Source organism: Heteronotia binoei, chromosome 21 (assembly GCF_032191835.1).
Source record: "Heteronotia binoei isolate CCM8104 ecotype False Entrance Well chromosome 21, APGP_CSIRO_Hbin_v1, whole genome shotgun sequence".
Taxonomy (NCBI): domain Eukaryota; kingdom Metazoa; phylum Chordata; class Lepidosauria; order Squamata; family Gekkonidae; genus Heteronotia; species Heteronotia binoei.
In genome coordinates this window covers 61,349,310-61,375,571 of record NC_083243.1, presented here as the reverse complement: position 1 = coordinate 61,375,571, position 26,262 = coordinate 61,349,310, and the positions used below count along the sequence as shown (strand labels likewise).

The 26,262-nt window shown below is 40.8% G+C and overlaps 1 protein-coding gene across 1 annotated transcript in view; it reads left to right on the top strand.

Moving 5' to 3' along the window:
• The window catches only part of NUBPL (NUBP iron-sulfur cluster assembly factor, mitochondrial), a 133,348-nt gene extending 109,412 nt beyond the window's left edge, over positions 1-23,936 (top strand). Inside the window, exons 9-11 of the mRNA XM_060262063.1 lie at positions 5,876-5,996; positions 12,293-12,375; positions 23,741-23,936. Of these exons, the coding sequence (XP_060118046.1) occupies positions 5,876-5,996; positions 12,293-12,375; positions 23,741-23,803 (267 nt within the window). The 3' untranslated portion in view covers positions 23,804-23,936. The remainder of the gene's footprint in view (positions 1-5,875; positions 5,997-12,292; positions 12,376-23,740) is intronic.
• Positions 23,937-26,262: the final 2,326 nt, after the last annotated feature.

Here is a 26,262-nt window from a genome sequence, read left to right as displayed (position 1 = left end):
AAGGTCTTAAAGCCAATCACAAACTGCTTGATGAATAATAGAATTCGATTCAGCTGGTTTTCGCTGACCCAACTCCTTGTGGTCCACCAGAGACAGAGACTCCTGGCCTCTCCTCGGGACATGAGCTTCTTCAAGCCCTTGATTTAGAGCAACCGAGATCATCTTCCTCCACATCTGATCGCTCTTCTCCTTCCACAACCCGCTCCACGTGACGGGACAAGAAATAATAGTTTGCAATCAGGCGGAGCTCTCTGAACTTATAAGGATACAGGCTAATTCGTGGTTTTTACTCGATTTGCTGGAATAACCTATGCAACTCGGTCCTTGTGGAGGAATGCTTAGAACTTTAGTTAACTTTTATGGAGTTAGAGAGGGCAGTTTCCCTCTTACTTTTTGAAGCTGTTGGATCTGGGGGAGGGTGCGCACCCGAGATTTAATTTTTTCCTTGTTCTTTTTTTTGCATATCCAAATGTGGACAAATGTTCGCTTTGGCAATTATATCGCCTTAGCACTTTTCTTCTTCTTCTGGGGTTGGGGTAGGGGGGTGGGGCGGGAAGAAGGGGAGGGAGAGGTGGGAGGGGGATGGGTTTTTTTGGAGTTAATGACACTATAACAGGTATTCTCCCTACTGTCACCTTTTTTTTTCACTCTCTAGGTAGTGATGTTAGATCACTGGTTGTTAATAGCGGTTATAATATGGAACTCAATATGGAGGCTACACTCAGTTTATTGTTGTGAGCACAGGTTTTTCTGGATGTTAGTAGTCTTTGGATTCTACACCTCTTTTTATGAACTATCACAGGATTTTCACAAGGTTCTTCTCTGTGTCCAGGGGTTCACACCCTCTTTTGTTGGACACGGCTGCCATCAAACTAGAGGGGTTGTTACCTCCCCAAGCTCTATATATGGTTTTTCCCCATATAAAGTGGTAGCCAACACCCCAGGCTTCTTATATGGTGATCCCCTGTAAATTGTATTACATGTCGATGGTATTTCCAAGGTATGCTACCTGCTCAAAGGAGAGCCTGCAGGCAGGCGCCCAAGCATTTCATATGGTGATCCCCTGTTTATTATACTCTTAAAGGAGACACATTTAAAAAATGTAAACCAACCTGTATTTTACTCTAACCATTTTTCTTTTCAGTATCAAGCGGCAGGCTCCTCCAAATCTCATGGGGTCGCTATTCTAATTTCGAACAGGGTCCGTTTCACGTTTGTGGCCCAAGAGGTAGACCCACTGGGATGGCACATATTTGTAAAGGGATATTTAGATGATACTCACTTCACATTGGTAAGCCTCTATGCCCCTAACGATGGCCAGCTCCAGTTTTTGCAAGACGTTCTAGAAAAATTATCTTTATTTCTTGAGGGACAGGTGGTGGTAGCAGGGGACTTTAATTTTATAATGAATAACACCTGGGACTGATCCCATCCTCATAGGAAGATGCCTAAGGATTCTTGAACTCCATTGCATTCCTTAGTGCAGCAGTGTCAGCGCTGTGATATTTGGCATACGCACCACGAAGGCTCACATGACTATACGTACTTCTCCCCTCGGTTCAATATTCATACACGAATCGATTTTTTCTTAGTTTCCAATTTCCTGATTCATCAGGTCTGTCATTCAGACATAATCTTCGCACGTTATCAGACCATGCCTGGGTGTAATGTACTATTAAAACTACACCACAAGAACAACATACCCAGACATGGTCTTTTAACAAATCTCTTTTATTAGATTCAAGTACCTGTACAGAGATAAAGCAAGAAATCAAAACTTATTTTGATCACAACTCAAAACTGCGAAGTAACAAAACTGATAGTATGGGACGCATTTAAGGCGGTGCTCCGTGGAAAAAGAATTTCCTTAAGCTCAACATACAAAAAAAGAAAACCGGTCAGGTCGGCTCTCCTAGACACAATGTGCAGTTTAGAAGAGTCCCATAAATGTACAGATTCTGCTAAAACATATAGCAAATTATTAATTGAATGTAAAAAATTAAACTTACTTGAATCTAACAATATAAAAAAAATCTTATTTTTACCAAACAGAGGTACTGGTACAGTTACCCTAGATCATTGAAACTCCTTACATGGGGCTTTGCACAGAAATTGCAGACAGATTCACTTGATTAGAGACCCCCTAGGGAATATCCACTCATTGCCCTCCAAAATCTGGTAAGTTTTTCAAAATTTTTACCAAAATCTGTATGTTTCTGACAACCCAAGTATACCTGCTATCCATAAGTTTCTTAATCAGCCCAATATTGTCCCCAAAATAGCACACATACACAGGACACTGGTTGACTCCCCAGTTACACCCCTAGAGATACGAACAGCTATCAAGAGTGCAAAAATCAATAAATCTCCAGGTCACGATTACTTTCTTAGACAGTATTGTCCCTCACTTCACAGAACTTTGTAACCACATTCTGGACACAGGCATCATTCCAGAAAGTTGGACTTCAGCCAAAATTGTTCTTATTCCTAAGAAAGACAGAGATTGATTAGACCCAAAATCTTTCAGACCTATCTCACTCCTCAACATGGACTATAAACTTTTCACATCCATTTTGACTAATAGACTTAACCAGTTTATTGGCCAATATATTCACGAAAATCAGATGGGGTTCATTCCACAGAGACAAATAACTGATAATACCTGGCAAGTCCTTAACCTTATACAGTATGGCAAGTACCAACCCTGGGAGTCTTGCATCCTAGCCTTGGATGTGGAAAAGGCATTTGACAGAGTCGAAACCAAATATCTAATAGCAGTCCTGCAGTCAATGGGGTTTGGCCCAAAATTCCTCTCCACAATAGAAGCTTTATATTCTTTACTGAAAGCCTTTCTCAACATTAATGGAGTCTCAACCTCAGACTCTATTCTCTCTAGAGGAACACGCCAAGGATGTCCCCTTTCTCCTTTGCTGTTTGCAATTGCCATTGAACCACTGGCAAACTGGGTCAGACAATCTGCTTCAATTCCTGGTTTTCAAATAGCACACATGGAATACAAAATAAGCCTATTTTCAGATGACATGGTTCTCTTTTTGAAAGACCCATGCGTTGCATTGCAAGCCTTAACTCCACTTTTTACTGAATTTCACCAGATTTCAGGCCTGTCTTTTAATCTTGCTAAATCCTTAATCTACCCAATTAATGTACCTCCAGAAACACAAAGGCAGCTCCAAGACAACTATTCATATCGCTGGGTCACCAATCACTGGCCTTACCTAGGGGTTTCCATATCTTTGCACTTGAAAGACTTAATTAAGGCCCATTTTAATGTGGCATACCAGCAAATCAAGCAGACCCTCCAAACTTGGAACTCCTTAGCTCTCTCATTGATAGAGCGGATAAGCATTATTAAGTCTTTTATTTTTCTGAAATTAATTAATTAATTTCGTGCTCTCCCAATAGCTATTCCTCAGCCCTCCTTACACAAATGGCAAACACTTTTGAATAACTTTATATGGAGCCTATAAAGCCCATAGGGTTAGTTTTGACAATATAAAGAGGCCAAAAGCCAAAGGGGGGTTGGCACTCCCTGATCTCAGTTTATACTATAGAGCCTCAGTACTGGCCTCAATGGCCAAAATACTGTACTTCCGTTCTAGACCATTATGGGTATGTATTGAGAAATCACATATAATGCTTTTAAGGTACTCTGAATTTGACTCAAGAAAAAAGAGAGACCAGGTTGGCAAATTCTAAACCCATTCATGCAAGCCTTACTCACTGTCTGGAACCAGGCGCGTTGGGAACTGGCCCCTGGATTGTCTTTCATAACTTCTTTCACAGGGCAACCATGATTTCTCCCAGTGCAACATTCTTCTTCATTTGCTACCTGGAAGAAGGTATCAGTTACACTTATTTTCCAACTTTTTTTCAAACAGGAAGCTATTAACAAAAGCTCAATTAGAAAACATTGACCAAAATTCTATGGTTCAAATATCTGCAGCTAAGCCACTTTTTGAATAGTACCTCAGGACGAGAAGTTACTTCTCGCCCCCAGACAGAATTTGCAAATCTTTTTTCTAGATCCTGTCCTAAATTTAAAGGCCTTATTTCCCAAATCTATAACATATTAATGCAAAAAGCTTATGAGACTCTGCCTTCATATTGTGCGCATTCGCAACAGGAAAGCAACATTACATTAAGCAGTTCCCAGTGGGACTTTATTTGGGAAACAGAAGCCATTCATACGAACTCAATCAATATTTTGCAACAAAATCATAAAGTAATGGCACGATGGTATCGCACGCCACGCCAACTAGCTCATATTAACTCACTTCATTCTCCACTTTGTTAGTGACAATGTGGAGCAGTCACCTCCTCCACTTATTGCTGGTGGGAGTGCCCGGTGACCCAAGCCTTTTGGAACAAGGTTTTGCCCCTAGTTAAAAACATCACAGGCATATTGGTCCCTAGGCGGCCAGATGTAATTCTTTTAAGTAACTGGCAATCTGTCAAGATATCAGATTCCAAAATCTCATTATATCCCTTACAACAGTGACCAAAACCATCATAGCACTGGTCCCCTGACTATAGATAGCTGGATACGCAAGATTTGGGAGTATATTACTTTAGAGAAAATTACTGCTGATATTAACTCTCAAGATCCTGTTAAAGCAATTGGGAAATTTTACCCTAAATGGTACCCGGTTCTGGATAAAATTGACATAGATCCTCAATATACTGCTTCAGTCAACAGATGTGAAATCTATAAGAGTATTATTTTGCCTTGATTTGTGTTGGAGAGATGTTTTATCTTGTAATCTTTGGCTCACTATTTGCTTGTTTGACAACTAATGGGAGAATATGCTGTTAGACATGGAAGTGACTAAATTGTAATACAGCTATATAATTGTTCTTACCTGTAAAAATATAAAAAATAATAAAATTGTTTGTGACAAGCTTTGAACCTGGTACAGGGAGGCAAAGTGGCTCTAGATTGAGGTTTGGGTGGTTTCTGTTTCTGTGGGGGATGACTGCAGATTCAGTATTAGCCATATCCTTAGTTTACTTCATTATTTATAGTCTGCCTTTCTTACTGAGATTCAAGGCAGATTTCATGATTTTAAACACTGTAATGCAGTCAGAGCAATTTAATATATAAAATTTAAAATACAATATTTCAGGATTGCACAATTAGCAGTGTACTAAAGCATTGTGCTGTGTACTATAAAACCATATGATGCATATAGCAAACAAAACTAGGTTACAAAATTAGAGAAGAGGTGCAATAGAAAAATAGTGCAACAGTATAGTGTAGTTTATTACAAAAACAATTTGCTGCCTATTGATATGTTTTGTTTAAAAACAAGGAGGTTATTTTTCATAGAACAAAGTGTGAGTCCAGTGGCACCATATAATGCATACAACAAACAAAACTGGGTGTAAGCTTTTGTGTGCATGCGCACATTTCGATATATCTGATAAAATGTTCATGCACACAAAAGCTTATACCCAGAATTAAACTTAATTGATCTGAAAGGTGCCAGTGGACTCAAATTGTTCTGTTGCTTCAGATCAACACAGCTACTCACCTGAAGTTGTTTTTTTTAATAGTAAACCACCAGAAGTCTCTGTTTCTGTTTGTTTCTGTCTTCTGGTTTGGGTGAAAGGTCGGAATGAAACAAACAAAAAATTATAATTATATTATATAAGATGTTTTCTCATCCCATAGATGACATGTGAACATAAGAACAATTTCACTACAATTAAAACAGGCGCTCCACTTAACTTGTCTTCAGAATGGGGAGGAATTCACTGTTTATATCTACCAAGTCTGTGTAGCTAATTAATTTTACCACTTTATTTTACATTCTATACAGCTACTTTTCAGTTGATTTTTTAAAAATTCCCCCAGGTTCTGGGTCTTGTCCAAAACATGAGTGTTTTCCAGTGCCCAAAATGTAATCATGAAACCCATATTTTTGGAACTGATGGTGTGAGAAGCCTAGCAAATGATCTTGGTCTGGATGTTTTAGGTAAGATCATCATGATTTAAAACAATTCTCTAAGTAAGCAGAAGTTAGAAAAAATGTGGGGTGCACTCTAGAGTTAGTTTCTGTAAATTAAAATCCTTGGGCTTGAATCTGGTGATATGTAAGCAGAAACATAGAGTTAGCACATTTCTTCTTACACAAGAATTTGTGCATCACCTAGCGCTTCCCTTCCTATTTATTTTAGTGCCCAGAAATTGGTTCCACAAGATCTTATGCAAGTAGAAAAGCAAGTGGTAGCGGAATGTGCCATCAAGTTGCAGTTGACTTATTGGGGTTTTGAAGGCAAGAGACATTCAAAGGTGGTTTGCCTCTTCATAGTGACCCAGGAATTCCTTGGTTTCCCATACAAATACTAAGGCCAACTCTGCTTAGCTGCTGAGATCTAATGAGACTGGGCTAACCTGGACCATCCAGGTCAGAGGTAAAAACAGAAGTGGTAATATGATAAGTTTAACTTAGCACAAGTTACTGCCACAATCTTTTTAAATATTTTTTGGAATCATAGAGTTTGAAGAGGCCATTCAGACCATCTTGGCCAACCCCCCCCCCCCGCCCCCCCAATGCAGGAACAGCCCCTAGAGCATCCTTGACAAGTGTTCATCCAGCCTCTACTTAAAGACTGCAAATGAGGGGGATCTCACCACCTCCCTAGGCAGCTGATTTCACTGATTAACTAGTCTTACAGTAAAAAAAAACAAACCCTAATATCCAGCCAGTACCTTTCCACCTATAATTTAAACCCATTATTGCGACTCCTATCCTCTGCTGCCAACAGAAACAGCTGTCTGCCCTCCTGTAAGTGACAATCTCCAAGATACTTTAAGAGAACAATCATGTACCTCCTCAACCTCCTTGTCTCCAGACTGAGCATTCCCAAGTTCCTCACCTTTCCTTGTAGGGCTTGGTCTCCAGATCCCTGATCATCTTCTTTAGGCTCTCTAAAATTGTGTGAGAATAGGAACAACATAAGGGCCAAATTGAAGTCTGGTGTGGGAGAGCTGATTCATTGTAAATTGCTTGGTTCCTCCCCCTCCCATTTCCACAGGTGGAAATGGCATTCTTTCAGAGGAACTGCTACTGGTGTATAGCCTGCTTCTCATCTAGTTGTCAGAAACCTGTCGGGACAGGGCCTTGTCTGTTGGGTAATAAACATAAGAACATAAGGCCAATGGTCTGAATCAGGCCAATAGTCCATCCAGTTGGTCCATCCAACACTCTCTGTCACAGTGGTTAAAAATCAGGTGCCATCAGAAGCTCCACCACTGGGGCAACACTCCCACTATTATCCCCCATGCACCAAGAATACAGTGCATCACTGCCTCAGACATAGTCTTCCATCTGTACCTTACCTCTGATAACTTCTTCAGTCCAGGGGGAAGGGAGGAGACACTGACTAACCAGATTATTTTTTGGGAAAAGATGCTTATTCTCTGAAATGGACAGTATCAGTACAGCTTGGCCAGGAGAATATGCTCAACACCTTACTGAGGAAGAAGTTTGCAGTCATTGCTGTAAATGGAATGGAGTACAGTGTTCAATGGTTCAGTGTTTGATAATGAACTATAAAATATAGCATACCTTAATTAAACTGGTAGATGACATAATGAAGCTTGTATAGATTCAGGGCCATAGCCAGGATCTGGAAGGTAGGGGGGCATATAATTTTTTCAGGGGGCACTCATGCCCCCTGGCACCCCACACAACCTTCCCTTTCCACACTCTCCCCCTCCCTCCCTGCTGCTCTCATTGCTGGTCTCCCTTCCCCGCCACTAAAATAGTGAATGGGGTGGGGGCAGAAGCAGCCCCCAGCTTCTGGCATGAGTTAAAGGGACCGCTGACCAGCCGAGACTTTAACGCACTGGAGACTGGGGGCTGCTTCTGTCCCTGGCCCCACTCACTATTTTAGTAGCGGGGAAGGGAAGGTGGTGACCAGAGCAGCAAGGAGAGCCTCTCTCTCACCAGCCTTCCTTCCACGCCACTAAAATAGTGCATGGGGTCAGGAGCAGAAGCAGCCCCCAGCTGATCCGTGGGCCCTTTAACAAGAGCGGGGTGCTGGGGGCTGCTTCTGCCCCTGGCTCCATGTGCTATTTTAGTGGTGTGGAAGGGAGGCTGGTGAGAGAGCGGTTCTCCCTGCTGCTCTGGTCACTGCTCTCCCTTCCTGCCACTAAAACAGAACAGAAGCAGACCCCAGTCTCCAATGCGTTAAAGGGCCCGCGGATCAGCTGGGGGCTGCTTCTGCTCCTGGCCCCATGTGCTATTTTAGTGGTGTGGAAGGAAGGCTGGTGAGAGAGCGGCTCTTCCTGCCACTCTCGTTGCTGCCCTCTCTTCCCATCACTAAAATAGCATGCAGGGCCGGGGGCAGAAGCAGCTCCCAGCCTCCAGCTGCTCTGTGGGCCCTTTAACTCAGGGGGGGGGGTGCCGGGGGCTGCTTCTGCTTCTGCCCCTGACCCTGCATGCTCTTTTAGTATCGGGAAGGGAGGGCAGCGACAAGAGCAGCAGGGAGAGTTGCTCTAGCTGCCGACCTTCCTTCTCTGCCGGTGGGGAGCAGAAGCAGCAGCCAGCACCCCCCCTTGAGTTAAAGGGTCTGCTAATCAGCTGATTGGCGAGCCCTTTAACTCAGGCAGGAGGCCTGGGCTGCTTCTGGTGCCGGCCCTGCTAGCAACCTCTCCATCACCAAATCGCTCGCGGGGCTCTCCATCACCAAATCGCTCCTGCCAACATGACTGAGGCCCTGGGAACTCCTTGGGGCCCCAGAGTCAGGAGGCTTTGACAAAAAGTTGGGAGGCTGTGCCCCCACAGGCCCCCTCGTAGCTACGGGCCTGTATAGATTTCATGCACTGGTATAGTGGCATCAGTTCATGTGGGTTATTCATTAAGAACCGGGAAGCTGACTTCACAAAAACCTTCACCAGAACATCAGAGGCTGATACAGACCTAGGAGACCAGGAAAATTCATAATTAAAAGTACACAGTTGAGTTAGCTTCGCTGTGTGCTGGAAGCCATAATGCCAATTACAGCCTGGGACTTAGCCTCAGCCTTTAGGAATCCTAGTCAGTAAGAAGCGTCTAGTGGCCAGCTTTCCAACAAGTAAGAGTAGATTTATTTATCTTCCAGCAGGCACCTGTATTAATGGAAACAAATAACTAGTCAGCAGCATAAGAAATAAATGTACTTGCGTTGGGCGTACAACAAGTTTTGTTCATCTTAAGCGAAAGTATGGGAAGGAATAAAGGGAACAAGTGTTCAGGTATTTATTTTCAACTGTGCAGCATTTTGACTAACCTGAATTATCCTTTTTTAAAAATCCCACCCTTTCTCCAATGAGCTCAAGAAGGAGTACTTGGATCTCCCCTCCTCCATTTTATCTTCAAAACAACCCTGTGAAGTAGGTCAGGTAGGGAGAGAGTATCTAGCCCAAGGTCACCCAGTAAACATCACAGAAAGCAGGGATTTGAACCCTGGCCTCCCTGTTCCTAGTCTGACATACATTATGCTACATTGATTCTCAGTGTTAATATTCATTAACAGTATTAACAATATTTCACAGATGGTCAGGTTAATGGCTATTCCCTCTTTTTTATATATAAGGTTAAAGTTCTATTATATATTTATTTAGCAAACTAAGACCTGACCCAAGAGGTTTAGCAGGTGTAAGGAGGACATGCAGTTGTGATAGAATCCTAGATATCTTTTGATGGTGCTGATATGTCCCTTGTGGTTTTCTTTCTAGCAGTAGGTTAAGTAGCCAGTGCCAAAGCCATGGGTTAGATTGCTGCTTTTGTTGTGGCAAGTGCCTGCAACTCTTTGCAGCACCACAGCAAATGTGGTGAAAGTGAATCTGCGCACTGAGGGGGCGGGGGAGGGAGATGCTTCTACAAAATTTAGATTTTTTCAAACCTTTAATTCATGCACCAAATAAAGAACTAATGTGTGTACAGTGACACACATTGCAACTTTAAAAAATCCTGACAAATTTCAGATTTCACTATCAGTGCTATGGGGTTGCTTAGCAACCTTTTTTAAAAAGTAAAAACTGGATTGGGGAGAGAAAGCTGAGACAGGACAGTTTGAATGAAGAATGAAAGTGAGTTGGAGGGGAAAGAAAAAGCAATGACAGAAGATGGGGGTGGGATGACCATGGGAGAAGGAAGTGGGAACCAGTGGGGGAATGGGATTTCCCATCCCCATGTGTACTTGTGAATTCGACTCTTGTTATTTCTAATGATAAGCATATTTTGGTTTAGCACATCAGATTACATATAACTATGGAGGAGTTTGCATAGCTTGGAGAGAAACTTCATTCTTAAAATTACAATTGAGAAACTGCATGGCTGTTTTTCATTTTAGTATGATGGCCTGTTTGTGTCCTTTCTTTCCTGGCATGTAAGCGCTGGCTCTAAAATCCCCCTTTTTTCAGATGTATTTGTTAATGCAAAAATTTTGTGAATCAGGGCATGCATTACTCATGCAGCTACAGTATGTAATTAAAGTTGGCTGTAGAACTAAATTACAAAGCTCATTATACACACACACACACATATGTATAGATGTATGGTTTCAATTAGTGTATAATGTTGTAATGGTTGAAGTCTCAAACATCTATTTTCCATAAAGATTTTTTCCCCAAAAAATGAGAATATTCAGCATATTAATGTGTAATTTTTCTTTATTTCTATGGCAGTCCCCTGCTGATTATAAAAGCACAATATACAGTTGGTAACCATTGGAGAGAAAATTAATTGAATATGTAACTAGCATTTAATTAGTAGTCATCTAATAACAATAACACTTCCTTTTATTTTGGCAACTAAATATTTAAGCGCACATTTTGAATATTGATTAGAGTGATCCAGCCCTGGAAATCCATAAGGAATGAATGAATTGTTGATGGATATATGTGGAGGGAGGAACACACATCTTTGATTAGCATTGGGAGGGGGGGCACAACAACAAGTGGAGCCTTTGGCCTCTATGCACAGTTTGTGAGTTCCAGAGGCATTTGGACCATTGAGCAGATATAGCACAGCTGCTTTGGTGTTCATGTCTGAAATGTCGTGTCTTGTATTTGAGCAGGAATGCACAGGAATGCAGTTCTGGCTGGCTTGGTGTCAGGATGTGCAATAATATGCAAATGAGTTCTTGCTGGGCTTTTTCTACAAAAAAAAAGCCCTGCTGAAATGGGAAACTTTATCTTGAAACTTTATCCGGAACCTCTTCGTGGAAACAGAATTCTCAAAATATGCTTACAAGTTCATGAGAAACACCTGTGTGTGTCTCCTTCACTTCCTTGTTGAGAGTTCTGGCGCTTCTTTCAGAAAAAAAGCCCTGCTTGAAACAAATGGGGAAATCCCCCCCCCTTCCCCCTCCCTAGTAATTTTGTTGTTGATCTGCAGCTCTGTGGTCTGCCATGCAAGGCTTTGCATGTGTGCTGGTGGGCTTTTGCTTTGGTTTTTGGCATGGCAATGTGCTGCAGCACAAGCTTCTCTGTAGTCATTTTTGGGTTCCAGGATAGAGAAGGGAAGCTGCTGAGCTGAAAGCAACCAGCAGTCCTCAGTAGTACATGCAAGTTTTTGCATGTTTTCTTCCACTGCACTGAAATAGGCTATGTATGAAGTTTTGTTTGTATGGAGAATTGGTATAGTATGGTTGCAAAGAGCTGTGATCTGGGAGATACAGAGTTTCAAATCTGGCCTCTCTTAGAAAAGCCTCTTTTAAACTCTCTTCCCCAGCTGTTAAAGAAAACAGTAGTACAGAGCATCCATCTAAGGCTGTTGTAAAGATTACAACACAGTACTAAATGTGAAGCACTTTGAATACTGAAAGCTGTATATAAGTACTGCATATTACTATTTTTCAATTTGTCTGGTAATTTCAGCAAGTAAGAAAGGAATGTCTGTTTATAGATGATTGTGAAGCAGTATCCCATCTGTCCAGAAGAATGGATGCTTTAAAAAAATTGTAGCATGATCTCATCAGATCTCGGAAGCTAAGCAAGGTCAGCCCTGGTCAGTATTTGAATGGGAAATCACCAAGGAATACAGAGGCAGACAATGGCAAAGCATCTTCGCACATCTCTTGCTGTGAAAACCTGATAGGGTCATCAAATGTCTGCTGCAACATAACTGCATTAAAACCCCAACAAAACCCAACAACTGTTTTCCAACTAGTTTTTATTTCAATGTATTGTTTTGTGTTCTGAAAGAATCTTCAGCTCTGGTTAAATTAGGAACATTTATAAAATACTGCATCTTTAAATAACTTGACATTCTTAATTCAGGAGATATTCCATTGCATCTGAACATAAGAGAGACCTCTGACAGTGGGAAGCCAGTTGTAGTGTCACAGCCTGAAAGCAGCATGGTGAGTTTAACATGATAGTCTTGGATTTTAAAGCTGAAATGTTTCTGTGTGCTATATTACTATTTGTGTGCTATATGACTTATTTTTGTGCCTATATTCAGAATGTCCAGAGTTCATCCATTTTCTATATTTTCTATAATAGTGGTGCAATGCCTGTAATACCTTTCTCTGTGCCTCTGTTTGATCTTTGTAAGCCATGAATAAGAAGCAATTTAATTTGCATATTTGTGTATAAAGCGAAGGAAAACTTGGATCAGTTAAACATTGAAGAAAGTTTCAGCATAATTCTATGGTAGATGATAAATTAAAGTAGGAGATGGTTGGCTAGAACTATGAAATGGTATAGTTCAGGGGTGTCAAACATCTGGCCTGGAGGCCGAATCAGGCCCCCAGAGGGCTCCTATCAGGCCCCTGAGCAACCAGCTGTTATCTGCTTCCTTCTTCCTCTCTCTTGCTTCCTTCTGCATAACACTTTGCTTTGCAAGGCTTGCTCAATTGCATAGGAGCTGCAGAGCAAAACTTCTATTTTCTCCGTTGGCTGAGGCTCCTCCCTTGGGGAGGAATGGGCAGGAAGGCAGTGCTTGTTTTTCCAGGCTCTCTCAATCTCACAGTAGAGCTACTGAGCCAAGCCTCTCTTCCTTCTATTGGCTGAGGCTCCTCCCCCATCCCCTGGGGAAGGAAGGAAAGAGCCAGAGCTTCCTTTGCCCAGTTCCCTGGATCCCATGGGAGAAATACAAAGAAAGCACCTTTAAGATCAATAAATGCTAATGTTTTTATTATGTTTTAAGTTTTTTTAAAAAATATATACATTTAGAAGATGATGATGATATTGGATTTATATCCTGCCCTCCACTCCAAAGAGTCTCAGAGCGGCTCACAATCTCCTTCACCTTCCTCCCCCACAACAGACACCCTGTGAGGTGGGTGGGGCTGGAGAGGGCTCTCACAGCAGCTGCCCTTTCAAGGACAACCTCTGCCAGAGCTATGGCTGACCCAAAGCCATGCTAGCAGGTGCAAGTGGAGGAGTGGGGAATCAAACCCGGTTCTCCCAGATAAGAGTCCGCACACTTAACCACTACACCAAACTGGCTCTCCAGTTTAATTGTCCTTGTCTTTGTCCATTATAAAGTTTATATCTCTGCCACCTAATCTTAAACAGGTACATGGCCTGGCCCAACAAGGTCTCATTTAGGTCAGATCCGGCCCTCATAATAAATGAGTTTGACATCCCTGGTATAGCTTATGTAAGTTCAAACATTGTTTTCACCAGGAAATGGAGGTGGGTAACCCAAGTAAGACATTATGTCCAAAAAGCGTTTCAGTGAGGTAAAAGTGAAGTATTCCTACAGAGATAACTGAGTTTACTGTTTAATTTATCAGCCTTTCCAAGGTGAAATCAAAATTGTCCACCATTATCCTATTCTAATGTCTAATGAGAAAAATGTTTCTACTGGTCAAAATTTAAAGAAAAATCCTGGCAAGAATTTTTAAAAGAACATTCTTCTAAATATTATTCTGCTAGTGCAAGACAGGAAAGTATGTTACAAATCTTGTAATCACAGCGGTTCCGACTTTCCATACACTTATACTCACTCCAGAAATTGTTATTCCAGTTTCTTTTCTTTGTCCACAATACTTCACTAGGCATATGGTAGACAGAGGAGGAGCAGCATTTTCCAACTGTACTGTAGGTTTGCCAGGTCCAACTCAGGAAATATCTGGGGATTTGGGGGTGAAGCCTGGAGATTTTCCCATTCCTAATAAATAAATAAAATACAGCAGTGCAGTTCCCTTGAATACAGTCTTTATTTCCTCATCCTTATTTTGGCCTTTTTTGTTCTCCAGCAGCTGCAAGTCCACTGAATGAAAGTGAACACACACAAAACAGGCAAAATAAACAGTTTGCATGCCCACACTTTTATGATCTCCCTGGCGCAAGGGTATAGATAGCTTTTCTCACCGGAGTTGCTGAATGTAACTATCTGCTGTATTTCAAACAGCTTAAGGAGAGGGAGGTCTGAGGGTGGAGTTTTCCTCTAGTCCCTAATCAGGTTTGAGTTAAGTCTTTACTATCCCTTTTACAATGTAAACAGCTTCTGAAAGGAATGAACATAAGAACATAAGAGAAGCCATGTTAGATCAGGCCAATGGCCCATCCAGTCCAACATTCTGTGTCACACAGCGGCCAAATATATATATATACACACACACACACACACTGTGGCTAATAGCCACTGATGGACCTCTGCTCCATATTTTTATCTAACCCCTTCTTGAAGGTGGCTATGCTTGTGGACGCCACCACCTCCTGTGGCAGTGAATTCCACATGTTAATCACCCTTTGGGTGAAGAAGTACTTCCTTTTATCCGTTTTAACCTGTCTGCTCAGCAATTTCATCGAATGCCCACGAGTTCTTGTATTGTGAGAAAGGGAGAAAAGTACTTCTTTCTCTACTTTCTCCATCCCATGCATTATCTTGTAAACTTCTATCATGTCACCCCTCAGTCGACGTTTCTCCAAGCTAAAGAGCCCTAAGCGTTTCAACCTTTCTTCATAGGGAAGGTGTTCCAGCCCTTTAATCATTTTAGTTGCCCTTTTCTGAACTTTCTCCAATGCTATAATATCCTTTTTGAGGTGCGGCAACCAGAACTGCACACAGTACTCCAAATGAGACCGCACCATCGATTTATACAGAGGCATTATGATACTGGCTGATTTGTTTTCAATTCCCTTCCTAATAATTCCCAGCATGGCGTTGGCCTTTTTTATTGCAAACGCACACTGTCTTGACATTTTCAGTGAATTATCTACCATGACCCCAAGATCTCTCTCTTGGTCTGTCTCTGCCAGTTCACACCCCATCAACTTGTATTTGTAGCTGGGATTCTTGGCCCCAATGTGCATTACCAATGCAAAACCAACAGAGGCTCTCTTGCTTCCTCTCTCTCACACATGGTTCTGCCTGTTCTCCTGTCCCCATGTAGCTCCAGTCTCACTGAAATTTAAAGGCACACAAACACACTTTCCAAAAAACAAGCTTTTTGCAAGCTTATAAACTTGCATAAGATCCAAAAGTACATCATGGCTGTTGGGGTGGGGCTTCCCCCCACCGGCCAGCTGGCTGGTGGTGGGGAGGAGCCTGCAAAACAAGGGGATCTGCTGCCCAGACTTGGGGACTACACAACAAAAAATGCAAGCTAGTGACCAATTTACTAAGAAGTATATAGAAATCAGTCCAAATGTCCAAAACATGTATATCCAAGTCCCAAAGTAGTGTGGTGACAAGCCAATCGATTAAGTACTTGTTTCTTTCCAGTCTTCATCAGACCTGGGACCACTAACAAAAGAAAATATTATACAAAAATATCAGAAGGACATTCAGACACCACCAACCCTCTTCCAGTGAAAAAATATATCATACTTACATATTGATTCAATTATATAGATTTTTTACACAATTTTCAAAAAAGAAGGATGCCGAGCATCTCCAGCATCAATTTCACCTCAGCTACAGCTCAATATGTGGCTTCTTGTGCACCCTAATGGTGCAGCTAACATGTTTAAAAAGGCAAACATCTCATTTACAGCTGCCATTACACAAACCTCTTAAAGGTAAAGTAACATATGCAACATGCTAAAAGACACAAACACCACAAACTATATCACAGCAGATACAACATACAAAATATTCCATACAAAGAATGTCAAATCCCATAATTTATACAAAATTATGTTATCACACAGGCAAATTATGCACAGCACTCATAATATTATAAAGAAGACCATTCTTAAAAAACATGTCAAATCATGGTCATATTCAGTCCATATGAAGAAATGCAATTCAACTGGTGTATCCAGTATGCCTCTTTTTGCAGCAGAATCTTGTGCACATCTTCATTTCTATCTGTTTCTTCATATTTGTATTAAGGTGAAAAAACAAAAATCTTCACAGTCATGATTCTTTTGCTTAAAATGGCTGACCATAGGAGCTTCAATCATATGCTTCCTTAGTCTGCTCCTGTGTTCCAGAATACGTACTCTAAGAGCTCGAGTAGTGCTGCCAACATACCATAGGCCACACCACAGATGATCAAATACACAACACAGCGGGTAGCACATGTAGAGTAATGATTTAGAACAAATGGTATCGTCTTTTCAGCAAAATAATACTCTTTGACATTCATAGATAAATGACAAATTGCACACCTTTCACAAGCAAAGTGCCCTTTAAGAGTATGCTTGACTGATTGGTATTCTCTAGATTTTACTAATTTATCCCTAATGGAATAAGTGCGATGCAATCCTATTTGTGGTAGCATTTCACAACCTCCAGTATCACTTACAATGTGCCAATCCTTCCTTACCACATTACAAATTCTGCTAGACAAATTCTAGTCCCCGGTAGTTGGCAGCACTACTCGAACTCTTAGAGTACGTATTCTGGAACACAGGAGCAGACTTAGGAACCATGTGATTGAAGCTCCTATGGTCAGCCATTTTATGCAAAAGAATCATGACTGTGAAGATTTTTGTTTTTTCACCTTATACAAATATGAAGAAACAGATAGAAATGAAGACGTGCACAAGATTCTGCTGTAAAAAGAGGCATACTGGATACACCAGTTGAATTGCATTTCTTCATATGGACTGAATATGACCAATGATTTGACATGTCTTTTATGAATGGTCTTCTTTATAATATTATGAGTGCTGTGCATAATTTGCCTGTGCGATAACATAATTTTGTATAAATTATGGGATTTGACATTCTTTGTATGGAATATTTTGTATGTTGTATCTGCTGTGATATAGTTTGTGGTGTTTGTGTCTTTTAGCATGTTGCATATGTTACTTTACCTTTAAGAGATTTGTGTAATGGCAGCTGTAAATGAGATGTTTGCCTTTTTAAACATGTTAGTTGCACCATTAGGGTGCACAAGAAGCCACATACTGAGCTGTAGCCGAGGTGAAATTGATGCTGGAGATGCTCGGCATCCCTCTTTTTTGAAAATTGTGTAAAAAATCTATATAATTGAATCAATATGTAAGTATGATATATTTTTTCACTGGAAGAGGGTTGGTGGTGTCTGAATGTCCTTCTGATATTTTTGTATAATATTTTCTTTTGTTAGTGGTCCCAGGTCTGATGAAGACTGGAAAGAAACAAGTACTTAATCGATTGGCTTGTCACCACACTACTTTGGGACTTGAATATACATGTTTTGGACATTTGGACTGATTTCTATATACTTCTTGTTAAATTGGTCACTAGCTTGCATTTTTTGTTGTGTTATCCATTATAGTGACTTCTCTCAGATTGTACTCCAGACCTGGGGACTAGCAAGCATACTGTACCCATAGTTTGTGCCAAATGTTGATGTGGGCATTACTGTTTAACTACAAAGCATAAAGCTGAGAGTAGACTCTCATTTGGAGTACAAGGCACTGTATATTGAGGAAGGGGCCTATTCCAAGAAGGTCTCCTGTTCAAAGGTTATCTTTGGCATGGTTGATGTGTCTTTCAGTCACACCCAGTGATCATGTTTCGGGTAGTCACAGAACAAAGCTATTTAGAGTTTTAGACAAGGCAAAATGTAAAGTCACTTAGGTAGAACTTTTCCTGAACTTGTGTTTGCTAACTTATGGCATCTGGTATGCCGAGCTGCTATTTTATATACGTATGGGAATCATGCAAGTGAATAGGCCTTCCTTTCAGTTTTTATTGCTTCAGCTCCCACAGCTGGAGAAGTAAAACTGCTTTTTGGTTTTAAAGCGCCTTGCCTCATTAACTGTAGGAAATGCATAGTGAAAACTACAAAGAAAACTTAGTCCATATATATGATTTCCCCTTACTCACTAAGGCTACTTTGCTTGGACATTCTCATGAATGGAAACTACATCATATAGAAAGTAACTGAAATATAGAACCTGAATATAGAATCATATAAATCTGAAAATGTTTAAAGAATCTAGGGAAACTGAAGCATCAAAAGGAACTTGATGTGGTGGGCATATTCTGGATGTATTTCTATACTTTTATTTGCTCGGTTTTGTTTTTCTGTTCACTGCGGAGCAGGCCTTTGATATCCAAATGATTGGTCAGCAAGCTATTAATGTTAAACTGTCAGATTTCTCCTTATGCTAGGGAAAATACATGTTTGCTTTCCAGAAGGATGATCTATAGCTGTTTCCTTCAGAAACTCCAGACCAAAAAAAAGAAAAAATCTCTAAATCTAGCATATTAATATGAAAATAGTTCTGGGAGATAAATGAAAACAGTAAATTTCTCCTTTCCATATCTGTCACTGAATTTTTTCTTATTTCAATCTGTCTTGTGTTTCTTGGTAATGATGAGACAAACAGTTGACTCCAGCTGTATTAGATAAATGCCCCATTAAGAGGAAAATAGGTAAGAAAAAGGAAAGGTCATAGGTGTAGATTTTATGTAAAAAAACCCAAAATCTAACTAGTTGCTGTTTTGATCTAGTCTTGCCTACTAATGGGTGCCAACCAGGGGGAAAAAAGGCTTCTTTTGTGAAAGAATGAAAGGTCATTTCTACAGTTCTATGTATCATAAAGATTTTGTTTCTTTGAAATAAATATTCATCTATACTTATGGTCACCAATCAACAGCTCTGAAACCAGTAAAAAGCTTTCCCCTGCATAATCTTCTGCCCATGCCCTATCAAAATTATATGAGAATTCTATCATAGAGTTTTTGCCTAAATATCAGACTGTCACTATGATGTTGCCAACATGATGACATCCTGGTAGGTCTCCCCCCGCCAGCCAACTGATTGGCTGAGGGGGTGGGATATGGGGGCAGGGGATACCCACTTCCAGCATTGGGTTGGCAACCCTATAATAGAAGGTCTATGGGGGTGGCTGCCTGCCAACAGCTGATGTGTTTCTTCACTTCAGCTTATATGAGAGCAATGGCTATAAAATATTGTTAATAAATATATTTATTTTATAGCCTGCTGGAGGCAACTTGAAATGTAAAAACAATACAACAATAAAATCCTACAACATTACCATAAAAACTATCAATATTAAAATCAGACATTAAATAAGCAAGGGCCTGTCAGCATAAAACAAAGATGTTGAACTCATTTGTTATGAGGGCCAGATCTGACATAAATGTCATTTTGTCAGGTCAGGCCGTGTTCTCCCCCCGCCCACCTTTTAGAACTCGAAAGGGGCATCTCTCCAAGTGAAATAATGTGTTGAGAGCCAGTTTGGTGTAGTGGTTAAGTGCGTGGACTCTTGTTTGGGAGAACCGGGTTTGATTCCCCACTCCTCCACTTGCACCTGCCTTGGGTTAGCCATAGCTCTGGCAGAGGTTGTCCTTGAAAGGGCAGCTGCTGTGAGAGCCCTCTCAGCCCCACCCACCTCACAGGGTGTTTGTTGTGGGGGAGGAAGATAAAGGAGATTGTGAGCTGCTCTGAGACTGAGTGGAGGGCGAAATATAAATCCAAATCTCCTTCTTTCAGATTGGGCAAATTTCACTCCATTTTAGTGATGATAATGAAACAGTTTAAAAAAAACAAAGAGGGGGTTAATGTGAAGAAAGTGAGGTAGGAGGGGAGAGAGACTACATGTTGAACTCGAATATATGGAACCATAAAAGTATTTTAAAATACTTAGCCCTCTACTTACAGCTATTAAGCAATGGTATCTAATCCAAGTGTTGTAATTCCTAATCAGTTTTTAAAAGTATTTATGTGTGCATGTACACATACACATGCTTGCATGCCTGGAAGTCATGGTGACTTCTGGTGATCCCTAGTAAAGCTAGGATGTTTTTCAGAGAGGCAGCTTGATATTGCCTGCCTCTGCATCCCAGCCCTGGTATTCTGTGAAGGTCTTCCTTCAAGGTACTTGCCTGGGCTATCCAGGTCAGGGCCTAATCAGGGTCTTTTTGAAAGAAAATAAAATCCCAGATAGTCACAGAGAAATATAATCTTTTTTTTTTAGAAAAAAAACTTTTCAGTATAAGCCAAAATAATTTCCTTTTAATAGGCTTATCCCAGTTGCATCTCTTTCCTGCCCCTCATTCTTTTTTAATGTATGTGTGTGTTCAGGTCTCAAAGTAAAACAGCAGAGCAGGGCAATCTTAATGTAAATTTTGTTTGTCAGACGAATTCCCCTCCTTCCCTCTCTCTCTCCCTCTGAAGAAGTGTGTGCACACATGAAAGCATATACCTGGAATAAAACTTCGTTGGTCTTAAAGGTGCAATGGGACTCTGCCCATCTGAATCTTTCCCTCCCCCTCCTTTCTTTCTCAAAGGAAGGGGAGGAGCCTTCAGCCAATGGAGAGAAGGGAGACTTGTTTTCTCCTTTGCGAAGCATGAAGCAGGAAAGAGCGACTGAGGGAGCTGGGCAAAAGTGAGATGTGCTGCATCTGAAATAAGACAATTAAAAGGATTTAAAAGGAAGGAGCAAGCTGTGATGCAGTGGTAGTGGAAGGAAGAAGGAGAGAGCCAGTTGCTCATGGGATGGATATGAGCCCTGCAGGGGCTGTTTTCGGTCCATAGGCTATATGTTTGACAGCCTGGCATAAAACAATATTCAGCATCCTAAAATTAATCCGTTAAATTATTCCTTTTATCCGTTAAAACGGATAAAAGGAAGTACTTCTTCACCCAAAGGGTGATTAACATGTGGAATTCACTGCCACAGGAGGTGGTGGCGGCCACAAGTATAGCCACCTTCAAGAGGGGTTTAGATAAAAATATGGAGCACAGGTCCATCAGTGGCTAATAGCCACAGTGTGTGTGTATATATAAAATTTTTTGCCACTGTGTGACACAGAGTGTTGGACTGGATGGGCCGTTGGCCTGATCCAACATAGCTTCTCTTATGTTCTTATGTTCTTAATATTCATAAAACAGCCTCTGGCTAGAAGCAGGCCATAAAAATAGCTTCTAAAAAGATGGAACCCTTCAGTTAATAGTCTAGATGAAGGGAAACATTTTCACTGGGATTCCTTAGAAGACAGTAAAGTAAGTGCCAGGCAAGGTGCCTCCACTGGAAAAGCCCAGTCTGATTGCCTCCTGACTAATCTTTGCATACAGAACACACAGAGAGCCAGGTTGGTGTAGGGGTTACATGAGCAGACTCTTATCTGGGAGAACCGGGTTTGATTCCCCCCCCCTCCACTTGCAGCTGCTTGAAAGGGCAGCTTCTGTGAGAGTTTTCTCAGCCCCGTCTACCTCACAGGGTGTCTGTTGTGGTGGGGGAGGGTAAAGGAGATTGTAAACCACTCTGAGAGTCGGAGTGTGGGGTGTGATATAAATACAATATCATCATCTTCTTCTTCAGAAGGGATTTCTGAACATCAGAGAGGGTGGTGAAAACTCCTGGCCGTTACGCAGTTTCTGTATCACTCCCTGAGCGTCCTTGACCCAGACCACGGGGAGAGAACCGGTCCATGGAGGAGAAATGTTTGGGAAACCCTGGGTTACATGATCCCTGTATCCAGCTCCTGATGATAGCCTAGCTTCTGCTTTTTGGAACAATTGAATTTTTTCAGATGGTTTTCAAAAGCAGCCCCTTATAAACCACAGTCTTCTGATCAGAACATGGCCCACTGTAACCAGACACAGTTTTTGAGGAATGATCAATAACTGAAGGAGAGAAGACCTGAACCTTTAAGTATGGGCCAAGATCTAGCAGAATCCTCAAGCTACAAAACTGCTCCTCTACAAACCAGTCTCCTCTAGGGCAGGCTTTGTCCTCACTTGTCCTTGTAATTAATGTACAACACCTCAGTTTTGTCTGGCATGACTTGACCTTCAACTATCCCATTATCATTTCTAGATATTTGCCACCATCACTACTACAGAGTAGGCAAAATAAAGTGTTCTCATGTTTGGTTACATTTGCTTTGAGTCTTTCTCCATTTGCACTCTAATCGTTTTACCACTCCAAGCTCCTTGTTAGAGCAGGAATAAAGTAGCAGTAGTAAAAGGAGATGTAGTGGGGCTTTACCAATCTGTTAGTTCAATGATTCTTTGCAAAAAGAATTAGATTAATAAGTCTAGCTATTAGCCATGATAGAATATGATAGAACCCTTGGCCTTGACCTTGGCTAACTGCCATAACTCAGTGAGAGAACAGATGCTTTCCTTGCATAAGGTATAGAAATAATACTCTAATTAAAAGGTCTTAGACAGCAGGGCTGAGAAGGTCTCTAAGGTTTTGGAAAGCCACAGGAGTGTACATAGTATTAAGCTAGATAGTCTTTGCTCAGTACAATGTTTTGTCAGAAGGCATGTCTTCATGACCATGATGGATCCTAGTGGTACTCAAGGCCAACCTTATAAACAGTTCAGATCAGTGGCATCAACCCAACTCATCCTGGGGTGTTGAGATGATATGGCTTTAACGAGGCCTTTCCTTGGCTTTCTTTTAGTTATTTGTTCAGTATTTCTGATAACCATAGTGAGGAAAGGAATATTGAGCATCTTTCCTGGTAGGATAATTGCAGCAGCACATCAGCATTTTCCTGGAAAGATACCAGCACTGTGTCTTGGCTAGGACTGGCTGCATAGCTGAGTTTATGTGAACTAAAGCAATAAATTCTGTTCCGATACTTAGTGTAATATTACAGTATTTTTTATACCTATGTATAATGTGCATATTCAATGTTTCTGGAGATTTCTTTTTCAACTATATGTCATAAATGTATTAATGAGTTTATACTGTAGACACGTAACCAGCTATTTGGGTATGAAACTAAGCTGATTGTTCCCAAGGTCTCCTTGGTTTCCCTTTTGATTTCCTGGCTCACGGGTCCCCTGGCCTCAGAGTCTAATTTGCCTCCCTTGCAAACACTAATTAGCCTCGGCATAGGCTTTGTATGAGGTTTTTCTTCAGCTTCCCTTTACCTTGGCTACTCTTTTTATTCAGGTTTCTGCCTCCTTAATCCATCAGTCCTACCTGTTATCAATCCACTTATTTTTAGCTGCGTTTTGTTGGCTTTGTTTCTTTTGCCTGTTGCTGAGGTCCTCTTTTTGCTTACTACTGTGTCACCCAGTGTTTCTGCATATGGTTCCCCATCTTGCCAACCCAAGAGCTCTTCTGGTGCCTATGCACACAGCCTCCACTATACCAGATTGATGCTTCAGGTAATAGAAGCTGCAATATATCCCAACAGTCTGTTGCTGATGCATTTTTTCCATACATTGAAAATGTCCCAATCTCTTTCTTTGACATAACAGCTCACCCTCTGGCAGGAGGTGAGAAAATAGTTTTTTGCTGTTTCAGCAGATAGCCAGTTTGTAGTGTGTGAAATGTAACCTTATATCGTTTTTGTATTTTTATTTAATAAAAGTGTTGTCGTTTTTTTAATGTTCACAGGCCCAAGCCTATTTGAAGCTCGCTACTGAAATAGTGAGAAGATTGCCAGTTTCTCCAACTTGACGTCACCTTTTGTGGATCTGTGATTGGAGTTTTACCTGTGAAGCATGCCATAGAATAACGGAAAGAAAACAGTGTTGTACTATAAAAGCAAGCATATTTTGTATTTAAGAATAAACCCTCCCATTTTATATTATGAAAAGTATTGCAGTTAATTATTTTAATATCCACACCCAGGGCCTTTTTTGTAGCAGGAATTCCTTTGAATATTAGGCCACGCACCCTTGATGTAGCCAATCCTCCTTGAGCTTACAGTAGGCCCTGTACTAAGAGCCCTGTAAGCTCTTGGAGGACTGGTTTCATCAGGGGTGTGTGGCCTCATATACAAAGGTTCCTGCTACAAAAAAAGCCCTGTCCACACCTATCTGCATCTTGTGAAATAATAAGAATATCGCTGCAGTTCAAATGTTAAGTATTTGCAATATCCTATAACAGCAAGATGAGCTAACATATCCAGTTGGTTAATGCCTGAAGACCTTCAGTACATTCTTCAGTAGCCACGATATAATAAACTCGAATCTTTAGGGCAGTGGCTCACAAAAAGTGGCTCCATGGCTCACAAAAAGGTCCATTCACAGAAGAGTCACATTTACTTCCTTCCCTATCATGGGGCTTGCATCTCAAGAGGGCTTGCAGTTTACTCATTCCCCCTGTTTCAAGGTGGGATTCACCTGCCAACCACAAGCCCCACAGGGCAAAGGCTTTGCAAACCACAGGTGGCATGTCAGAGAACCACATGTACCTCCTAAATCACTGATCATCATTGCCTTAGAGAGATTTATTCCAGGTCTTACCATCATCAGGGAAGTAGACTGCCTTAAAGCAAAATGACTACAAAATTCTCACCATTGTTAGTCTGCAGTTTTCTTCTGTATCGAACACTAGAAATATAAGTTTATTTTGTTCTATTGTGATGAGCCCTTATTAAATTGCCAGCCATCACACCACATTCTTAAGAATTGGCTTCTTTGCCTGATGCATTCTCTTCTTATCAGCTGATGCTCGATCATGAAATAATTCCTTATTGTAATCATCTAAGCAAATTACTTCATTCCCTTGTATCCTGTTGAGCCTGAATAAATCCAAAATGAAGCAACAAGCTTGTCATTAAAAATTAAACGTATCTGAGATCAGGTTGCCATGGGAGGAAATGAGTGATAAAAATTAATTACTGATGATTACATATATGAATATATTCCCCCTAGGATGTAATAGCCCTGAATCTATAAACAAAAGATTTAATTGCCCATTTTTATCCGCCATGCACTGAGAAGATTTTGTTGGCATTTCTGCAGCCTTAAGTTTTGTATCATTATTTTTGTGCTGATAAGGTTGGTCACAAAGGGTGAACAAGAATATACTCAGGACTAAAGCTTCTATAATCTGAATATATTAGTACTGTCTCCATGAAGTTCAATGTATCTTTAGTTCATAGCATTGTTTATATAGTATAGAATATAGGATGTAATGGTATGACATAATGATCCAAACATACAAAGAAAGCAAGATAATATACTGAATAAATTTATGTTGCTAAAATAGTCAGTTTCAGCTTCTGAAACTCAATGGATTTATTTATACCCTTCCTTTCTCACAGAGACTCAAGAAGGATTACCGAATTTTTAAAAACAGTGGAATCGTACAATGTAAGACAAGCAATGGACAATACAATTGGACTAGTATTACAGAATTAGTATTCAAAGCAAACCACAACTGCCTAGGCGAGGCATACTGTAATTACAAGGGTAGAAGATAATGCAGTAAAAGCAAACTGACACCGAGAGTAATCATTGCAGCGGACAACAATCCTATTGCATTAGAAAGGTGCCCTCCTGGACTGTTTGATTCTACTATGGTTTTTAATCCCTTTATTAAAAAAATACCTTTATTAGATAGAAGGAATTGCCTTACAAATGCATCCTTTTAGATGAACACTGTAATGGAACTAACACAAGGGATAAAGACTTTCCACATGCAAATCAAGCTTAGTGAGTGAGCAAAAGCTGCTCTCTGAGGCCCTATGTAGTATCTCATACCAATAAGCCACTTTTTACAGAGCAGTGGATTTAGATGCAGATGCTATGGCTTGGATCTATCAGAGCGTTTCTGTATAAAGAAGGGTTTCCAGTTGTGGAATGTGACCCTCTTACCCCTCCCCCACTTGCTGCAGGCCAAAATATAGCCTGAATTTGTATTCTTTTCAGAGGGGCAGTTTGGGCTGCAGTGAGAGAGGGCAGAAAGCATCCACATATCGTCTGCATCTCAATCCATTGCAAGATAAAGGTCAATCCATCCTTAAATTGTTGGCACTGTCATTTGTTGTCTGATCCTCTCCATAGGCCTCTCATAAAACATTGCTGATCTGGAGAAGACATGGGAGTGCTGCAAAACTAGACACTTCGGTGAGAAGGGCGGGATATAAGTCCATCAAATAAATAAATAAATAAATAAATAAATAAAAC